We start from the raw sequence: 9,979 nt of genomic DNA, 5'->3' as shown, positions 1-9,979 counted from the left end.
CGGATGCATTTTTATTCACTTAATTCATTCTGAATAAATAATAAATAATTTACAAATGTCTTCGTTAGTCATCAAAAGTCTTTTGTTTTTTTGGCGTTATCAACGAGTGCATTTATGTAATGGCTTCCGTTTCCTGTTCGCAATGCCCGAGAAAATACCTAAAAGAAAGAAAAGTTATATATCTAGAAAATAACATTCAGATATGCATACGATTAAACGGGTTGATATCAGAGGTCCGAGGTTTGAAACTTCCCTTACGACTTTATTTGTATTTTGCGACCAAATCAAGAAAGGAGTTTTGAGTTGGTTTGGACATTTAGAGTGAATCAAACCAATATTGAATCAACTAATCTACAAATGTAAAGTTTATGTTTTTGTTTTGTTATTACGCGTTTTATAATATAAATAATATTAATTAAGTCTTCTTTGTATATTCTCAAATGTGAAAATACCAAAGAATGTATTATATTAAGTGTCCTCGGCACAGGTTAACCCAGTAAGGTCACATAATTTTTATTATTGATCATTGTTTATAATGGAAAAAATAAAAATAAAATTGAAATAAAATGGACTGCAAAAGAACGGCTAAAAAGATTTACGATGCGTATGTTTATCCAAGCAAAAATCGAGAAAGACGGAGTAAGACATGGCGTGACCAAATTCAACAAATACTTGAAGATGGACACGTTTAAAGTCGGAATAATCGGAGCGCGTGCATAAGAAGATGTATAATTATCACTACATTATCACTGTTTAAATCACGTCTGAAGAAACATCTTCTTTTTCTTCCTTAATCTCTCCTCCTTTCCTTTTTCCTCTTTCCTCTTTTTTCCCTTTTCCTATTGAGGAATAGTTTAGATTTAAGGTAATTTATAAACAAATACGTTTGTTTCTATTTTTATATATCCTTAGCTTTTTTTTTTCTATTGAATATGTTCTGTGACTTAATTATAAAATTAAAACTTTTATTTTATTAGTTGGTTGGAAAAAATTGCCATTTGGCAATATACAAGTAACATTATGTACAAAAAGTTAAATAAATAAATAAACATAATTGCAGAGGAAGTGAGGTCAGTAAACAGAGTGATATGACGTTTTATTCTCTCTGTCTAGTCTTGCAGTGAAACTGCGTGGTGGTTTGTTTGTTTGTTTGTAGAGACGTGATTATTCATTATAAATATTGATGGTTTTACCATTTCGTGGTCAGCTTCCTTAAGGTCGTAAGCCCACCCTCTCCTTTCAAACCACCTGATGATGGAAGCCGAGAAATTAATACTGATCCCGAAATCTGAAGCCTTGTAGTCCCACGGGAAGCAGTGATGGTAATTATGCCAACCTTCTCCGAGTGTAGTGAAGGACACAAATAAGGATTCAACAGGAACTACATTTCTGAAAGAAAATATATTACTTAAGGTCTGCCAACAAACATACCAGTCTTGATTCCTTTGATAACAATTTGTCTTCTTTCAAACGATCACTGAATCAAATTCAATTATAAACACCTCTTTCCCGCTTCCACTCCCACTCTTCTAGTCTACTATATACCATTGTGTCTTTCTACTTTTCTTTATAATAATTGTATATGTATAAATATGTATATTATTTAGTAGTAAAAATAATTACTTAACTTCAATATCAATACATAGATGGCGCTCCAACTCGCTTGTGAATGGTTTTTCGTTTAGTAACATATATACAAAAATCAAAAATGTTATCTGTGTGGATATTCGCTAATAAGCGGAATGGGGAATGTTGTAGTACCTACTTAAAGTGGCCACTTAACCCAGCCAATGACAGGTCATAAGCCCTGTAAACGCTCGAATATCCATAATCCTGAATTTGGAAAAAAATTCTACCTCATCTCTGTAGGGATATAAATAAAAAAAAAAAAGGAAAAATAATTATTCACCAAAGCAATTGTAACAAAACTAACTGCGATCTCACATGTTCAGTACTTGATACGACAGATAAAATTGAATATCTTGGTGTATACATAGACCAAAACTTAAAATGGAAAGACCATATCAGTGAACTTGTTAAACGAATTAGAAAATGTGTCTACATATTTATTAGATAAAGGAATGTTTTAAAAATCAATCATTTAAAATTAGCTTATTACTCAATTGTACAATCTTTGTTACAATATGGTATTGTAGGATGGGATGGTGCATATGTCAATATATTAAACCCTCTTAAAATAGTACAAAGATTAATTATTAAAGTAATTTTAAAGAAACCCTCAACATTTAATACGGAAAGTCTATTTAAAATATTTAAGGTTCATACAGTAGACACTCTTTATAAAATAAATTCTATTATACAAAAATACAAAAAATAAAAAATAAAATAATTTGAAATGAATAAGTCACTCAGATACCAACATAACATCAAAATTCATAAATTCTATACAAGTCATGGTCAAAATAGTTTTGTCTTCAAAGGTGTAAAAAATTATAATAATCTTCCTAATGAACTAAAAAGTATTAAACATAATATATCAATAAATAAATTTAAAGTTAATCTAAATAATTTTTTTTAACTCGTGTAAAAACAACATTTAATTTTAATTATTATGAATGTATTATTGTTTAATGTTTATTCTTTATATATCCTATGTTTTTATTTTTCTTTTCATGTACTCGTATGAAAATTATATAAACTCTTATAAATAAACAACTAAAACAGTGTAAGTCACTCTCCAAGCACAAGAATTAGTCTCTTTTTTGGAGAGTTACAGTGATCAAATTTACTAGATGTGTAAAAGTGGTTATGTTTAGAATTTTACAAAAATTTGTACTTTTTATGAAATTTATAAATAAATAAAAAAAAACAAAAAATATGTCCTTAAAAATGTCAATTGGGCGTATATATAAATAAATAAATAACGAGCTAAATCTGTATGTTTTTTATCCTTAAACATCGGCCATCTTTTTACTTATTCAATTGCTGATTTTTTATATTTATTTTGTATTTAAATCGAGTATAGTGAGTAATAAATTAAGGCACTTACTTATCGTATGGCTTGTTTCCATAATAGTGCGCTATACTGTTGACAGTCCAAGTATTGTTCAATATAAGAACTGTTCTGGCGAGGAAACACACCATGAAGGAAATCCAAACTGACTCGTTGCAAAATAAAACCGGAATATATGTTGGTAGAAACAGAGCAATTATGAAATACCATAACTTATAATATCTGAAAAACAAATAATATCGTTGTATTTTATAAACTAAACTATATAACACATATTTTAATTTAAAAAAACATACATTTTCGTTAATAAAATTAGATGTTACTTTATGGGCTATTGAAGATAACTCTTTTAACTTTTCACCGCAAAGGTCGTCCTGGGCCATGATTACAGTAGGAAGATTCTAAATATATTTCCAATTACATTTATTTGTTTATAAATTTGTATAAACCACTTAATTTTTTTTTTTTAAATTACACTTCGACCGGTTTCGAGGTTACTACCTCATCGTCAGGAATTTAACTAACTTATAATTACACGCTTTGCTATTTATATAATAAAATATTGTATGAAAGAGACAGAAAATTGAAAGAAAGAGAGAGAAAGAAGATAAAATAAATCACAACGGGAATAGTTTTAAAAGAGGACTCTTTAGATTTTTTTAGATTTTAGATTTAACTTTTTAGATTTAGAGAACTTTTAGATTTAACTTTAATTAATACAAAAAATAAAATTGAATTTAAAATATTTAGAAAACCAACATATACAGATGCGGTCATCCATAAATCTTCTAATCATCCTTTTTCACATAAACACTCTGCTTTCCATTCTATGATACATCGGCTTACTTCAATACCACTAAATAAAAATAATTTTGACTTAGAATTAAATACTATAAAGAGTATTGCTTTCAATAATGGCTATGAACTAAATTTAATTGACAATATTTTGAATAAAAAACTTAAATTAAACTATAGGAAAAAATACTTATACAGTTCCCAAAATATTTCCAATAAAAATGAGAACTGGCGCAGAATTTTGTACATTAATTCATTTTCTAATAATATAGCACAAATTTTACCTATTAATATTAGGCCAGCTTTTTATACTAATAATAACATAGGTAAAATATTAACAAATTGTAAAGATAAGGATGATAAATTAAATCATTCGGGAATTTATAAATTAAATTGTTTAAATTGCCCAAATTTCTATATTGGAAAAACTTCACGTAAATTTAAAGTTAGAATCAAAGAACATATAAGATGTCTGAGTAATAATAATTTTTCAGAATTCGCAAATCATCTTATATCCAAAAACCATGAATTTAATCAAGAAACGTGTGTTGAAATTTTGCATGTTAATAAAAATGGTTTACGTTTAGATAATTTAGAACGATTAGAAATTAGTAAAGCCATTAATCAAAAACTTCAAATAATAAATAATCAATTAAATTTAACTTCGAGTCCTCTTTTAAAACTTTTCCCGTTATGATTTATTTTATCTTCTTTCTCTCTCTTTCTTTCAATTTTCTGTCTCTTTCATACAATATTTTATTATATAAATAGCAAAGCGTGTAATTATAAGTTAGTTAAATTCCTGATGATGAGGTAGTAACCTCGAAACCGGTCGAAGTGTAATTTAAAAAAAAAAAAAAAAATTAAGTGGTTTATACAAATTTATAAACAAATAAATGTAAAATGTCATACCACAAAGTGAAAAATGTTTTTGATAACAATAATATATTTCCAATTGTCTATAAAGTAAACGAGATTTCTTTTAATGAAAAAAATATAAAACAACTTTGTTTTTAAACATTTATTTTTTATTTTTTCTGCCGACCGGTTTCAAAGCTACACAAGCTTGTTTATCAAGGTATAATTGGACGTTTATATGCAGAAAAGATCCAACTGTCAAATTACTGATTTAAGATATTTGAGGAAATATAAGCTCACCCTAATATAAAATTACAGATAACTATTTGATTTGAAAAATTGTTGTTAATGATGGAAATAGTATTTCTCTTGCTAGTGATGTTTCATTTGTTCAAAATTAACATTTAATTTATGAGTTTTATGCCTATTTATGGAGGTGGATCATTTTTGCTAAAAGTTCAGTGAAATTTGGCTACTGTGTTTTAGTTAGAGAAAAATTGGAAACTTTACCGAAAAACGTTCTTAAATAATAAATGGTGTAATTAAATATTTTATAACTGTATAATAAATTAACTAGTAGGTAGTCATGTTATTGTTTTTTTTGCATAAAAATGTCTGCCTTAAAACAGGTTGTACCTAGTTAGGCAGATTAGACATAACCCAGAAAAATCTATTACCTAAGTATGTATGTAGAAATTGTAATTTTTTGTTAATAAACCGTGATTATTATTATATTAGATCTATTATGAATAATTAGTTAGTCGAAACGTCATATAACGATAATTGTTAAGAATAAATGACATAAATAAAATGAATCCACCTCCGTTGTTTAGGTGGATTAGCTTTATTTATTATGAGAGTAGAATATTAATATTTATTTATAAGTTTGCGTTTTTGTTTTTGATTTAATATTTTATCCATAAGGTTCTCATTATATCCATTATATTACAAGCAATCTGTTTTATTGTATTAAGTTCTTTTTAAAAATAAATATTATCAGATAGTGGAACATTAATTAACCTAGGTAAAAGATTAACCTAAATGAATGGAATGCGAAATGTTTATGGGCAATTTGATGATTTGAGGAATTATAAATAATTGTTTCTGTTCAGTTTTAAAGATAGTGCCCATTTCACTTCACACTGCGCGTCATTAAAAGAACAACATTACAAAAAGACTTGACTTGTTAGTTTCATAATATTTATCAATAATGTAATATTTTGTTATAACTGTAAAAATAAAATAGGATAGAATTCATTAGTTTATTGATTTATATTTATTTTATTATAATGAATAACCACAAAGTTAGTGCTTCAAATTTAAAAAATATATATATATTTGGTGAAAATATGATAATTTGTATAGTAATAATAATAATAATTGGGTTGTGGTCCTGTGGCTAGTGTCTTGGCCTCACGGACCAAAGGTCCGTGGTTCGAATCCTACTCTACCCCAACTTAATTTCCATTTTCTAATAGTGAGTTATTTACATTTCGTTGAAAATGGCCCTCAAAATGAAATATTTAGATAAATCATAAGAACGCAAATATTTATTATTATTTATTTTTTTTAAATTGTAATCAGATTTTTTGCGAAAATTTTTAACTGGCATAGATTTGCAATAGGGGCTGAGAGAAGTTATTTTTAGTATTGCTATTTTTACTCTAAATATTTTTTTCTGATATTCCAGCGGTATTTTTGGTTGATTAAAATGTAAGTAAGTATGTGAACATAACGCTTTTTAAGTACCCCCGCCAAAAAAATCAATTGATAGTTACGCGGTATTGCAATATCACCGATGAAATACATAAATATTTAAAATAAATATTCACATCTTAGTACAAAACATCGGATTTTACTATACAGAAAATTCTGTTAACTTCCCATTGTAATCGGAGCCCTGAAGTATAATTTTGTTATACAATTAATTTCTCGTCTTACTTTTTCTGCATCATGATGAGCGGGTCGGCTTCCAAGTCTGACATGTCTATCATCTTCCCCGCCTGCTTGACGAGCGGGTGCTTCCTGCTCATCAGCCAGCCGATGTGGGAGAAGAAGAGGCCACGGTTGGCGTTGTGAGGATCGGCATCTGTGTCGGAGTACCGGTGGTGTTGGCGGTGATCCCTCACCCATTCCCAAACACAATTCTAGAAATGAACAAAAAATAAGTTTCGCTACTGACATTTCTCGATGGAATGACATTTAAATGCTTATAAACATAATAATCCCCAGCATTTTATGAGGCATTCGATCATTTTAAATTATTCCACCTACATACTAGGCAACGCCTGAAAATATTGTTTTTTCAATTTCTATACTTCTTCATGGACCAGGTAATTTGATGAAGCTCACCCGCAAAAATAAAGGTTTCAGCTCTTTAACTTCACAAACATCAACAGATGAAAGAATTGAAGGAATATAGATGTTCAAATATAGGCAGAATGGTGAATGTTACACAGTGTGTAAAGTGGCCACTTAAACCAGCCCTTGACAGGTCATAAGCCCTGTAGATGCCTGGACTTCTATATTACCTTCTCTTAAATGTTCTTCGAAGCTATTGTAATATGTTAAAGCAAGATGACTAGTCTTATGCTTCTAAAAAAAATATTAGTTTACAGATTACTAACTTGACCAGCGAGTGTTTGCGTCATAAGAAGTAGGACCCTCAACTGACGGTTAGCCTTGAAACATCTATGAGCAAAATATCTATGTGCTCCGATTGTTATTCCCATCCCAGATATAAACATCAGAAAAATACCTAAAAATATCAAGAATTTCAGCATACAAATATTATTTAAGTTTTGCCAGTCTCGTTCCTTAGAAGCCAATATTTATTAGAAAGACATAAATAATAATATGTCGATATTCATAAAATAATATAAGAAAGTTGAATGTAATATGCAGTTTTATAATATTCTTATTTTGTCTAAATGCTTGTAGATAAGGTGTGGATTTCTCTCCCTATGGAAGTATTCAGATTGAAACTTATTGCAACAGAAAAAATGAGAGAAAGTACAGGTATTTACAGAGCATATGACCTGTTGTTGGTCGGTTTAAGTGGGCTCTTTACACACTGCGTAACATTCACCATTCTACCTATTATAAAACTAAAAGTATTTTCAGGCATTGCCTAGTAGGTGAAAATATTCAACCAGATGAATCTCACCTATATTAAGGTTTCAACTCATTTACTTCACAAAAGTCTACTGATGGAAGGGTTGAAGAAATGTGGATATTTTATTTTTTATTTCGTATTTTTACTTTGCATTTAATATTTCCTTATTTTCCACGAAAATCTATTTAAGTATTTAAAAAAAAAACCTGCATAATTTTACATTATTATTTTATGTCTATTTCACCCCACGCACAGACCATGCATATGTGGGATTATTTTGTTTTAATAAACATAGTGAAACATGTAATGAAATTTTCAGAAATGAAAACAATCAAGGCATTTTAAGAGTAATCTCCCCAACAGAATCCCTATTTTGTCCTCATCTTTTCTTATCCTTTTCATCCTTCATAACGCCTTAGGAACGAAACCGTTATTATTTCATTTAACTTTCTTGTATGAAATTCTTTAAATATTATTATATACTCTTACATATTTTTAATTTTAATCTGTTCATTAGGATGTCTACAAAAAGTATTATACATAGTTGTGAAAAACTTTAATTGGTCTCATACACAATACTATAATATAAATTGTTTTTAATTTTGCTGTTTTTTTTCCAAATAAATAAATATTTTTAAAAAAACTAAAAAATTTTAAAAAATTAATAAGCAAAGGAAGAATAGTAAATTTTAAACAGTGCGTTAAGTGGCCAATGAAACCAGCCAATGACAGTTTATACGCCTTGTAAATGCCTGGACTTTGATATCCCTTCTCAAGAATATTTACCCCCTCTGTTGCAATGAGTTTTAGTTTAAATAATTCCTTAAGGAGTGAAATCCAGTCTTGTTTACCAACATTTGGACATACTCGAAATCTAGGAAATTCAAAATGCATAAATGTTTTTGTTTAATCATCATCATTGTTCCCTTTCCGCACCTAATGGTGCATAGGGCACTGCATTGGTACACCAACCGCAGCGTATCTTGATCATTTTTGTTACATGAAGGTAAGATGATCAGCCTTACGCTGCAGGTACCTGTCCAGGGACTATGAAATATTCTAGTGTGAAAACACCCTTTCAAATAAATATTTCATGTCAACCATGCCAGGAATCGAACCCGAGACCTCTTGCATGGCTGGCTAACGCGCTGACCACTACACCACGAGGCCGACAAAAAGATTTTTTGTTTAGTAAGTACATAAATGATAACAACTGATTTCAAAATAACATAAATCAATACTCACTGAAAACGAATGTGAACAACTTTGCTTTAAAGATGGTTAAATAAATGCCATAAACAGCCGCCAAGTGCAATGCCAAAAACCCCATCAGGTTTGACCAAACGATTTCTCTTTTAAAATTGAGATCCGTTCCGCAGTTTTTAAAAGGGTCTGAACATTTGACATCTTTTTTGGTTGTAGGAGCATCTAGATGATCATATATAATGTTGGCATAACTATTTTCCTTTTTGAAATTTTTGATTTTTAAAATCAATTTGCTTTCTGTAGATTCCGCCCTTTCTTTCATGAAAACTCCCAAATCTTCTTTTTCTATAACACGCATTTCCATATTTAAATCTTATCGACAAATATTATCTATTTTAAAAAACTTGTTCACTAATTCGTGCACCAAAAATATATCTCGAGTTCCGATTTCAACTTTTGATTTTTCTAAAATCCCTTCTCGTCAATGGTTTTCAGTACAGTGGTAATTTTAAATAAAATCTTCTTTTTATATTTAAACAGTTATTGATTGTAAAATTGAATTGTTATTTAAATTAGACCATCTATTGTTTATATGCAATTGTTACTAACATTGCTAAAGTCACATTAATGGGTAAAATACATTATTTATGTAAATGCGTCAGTAGAATACGGATTGGGTTCAAACGGTGAATCTATTTTAATAAACACTATTACATTAAAGTTAAGAAAGAAAAATTAGACACAAACGCCTTAATTTACATACGTATAATGTTTCCAGAACTCAAGCGACATGTTTTAAATCTGCTTCTCCTTAAAACGTTTCTAATCATACTTCCTTTACTTCCGCCCTCTTTTCGTCATTTTTATTGTACAAAGTTAAACAAGATTTAAAAGATTCACAACAAAAATATTGTAATGAAACCAACTGGTCCAAGAAGAAGTTTAAAAATTGAAAAATTGTTTTCAGGCGTTGCCTAGTATATAAAATGATTCAGTCAGATAAATCTCTTCACAACAATAAAGCTCTGGCT

General features: G+C 29.0%; 1 protein-coding gene across 1 annotated transcript; it reads right to left on the bottom strand.

The window, feature by feature from the left end:
• Window positions 1-59: 59 nt before the first annotated feature.
• LOC148275516 (acyl-CoA Delta-9 desaturase-like) lies at window positions 60-9,120 on the bottom strand. Its single transcript, XM_088235590.1, has 6 exons — window positions 8,988-9,120; window positions 7,255-7,385; window positions 6,569-6,774; window positions 3,011-3,196; window positions 1,194-1,389; window positions 60-158 (listed from the first exon to the last, which is right to left on the bottom strand). Exons 1-6 carry the CDS (start codon window positions 9,070-9,072, stop codon window positions 72-74), a joined length of 891 nt encoding a protein of 296 aa, XP_088091716.1. The 5' UTR covers window positions 9,073-9,120; the 3' UTR covers window positions 60-71.
• Window positions 9,121-9,979: the final 859 nt, after the last annotated feature.

The sequence above is a fragment of the Micrasema longulum genome, unplaced genomic scaffold, assembly GCF_059751315.1.
Source record: "Micrasema longulum isolate JH-2025_06_02 unplaced genomic scaffold, ASM5975131v1 h1tg001408l, whole genome shotgun sequence".
In the NCBI taxonomy this organism is placed as follows: Eukaryota; Metazoa; Arthropoda; class Insecta; order Trichoptera; family Brachycentridae; genus Micrasema; species Micrasema longulum.
This window is presented reverse-complemented; position numbering and strand designations above follow the sequence as displayed.

Bases quoted from the DNA above. Each gene is read 5' to 3' on its own strand.
- LOC148275516 (XM_088235590.1), bottom strand. From the start codon at position 9,072: ATGGGGTTTTTGGCATTGCACTTGGCGGCTGTTTATGGCATTTATTTA. The intron at 6,775-7,254 runs GTTAGTAATCTG...GTTCATTTCTAG, and splicing joins CGCAAACACTCGCTGGTCAA to AATTGTGTTTGGGAATGGGT. The intron at 1,390-3,010 runs GTAAGTGCCTTA...ATTTTCTTTCAG, and splicing joins GGAAACAAGCCATACGATAA to AAATGTAGTTCCTGTTGAAT.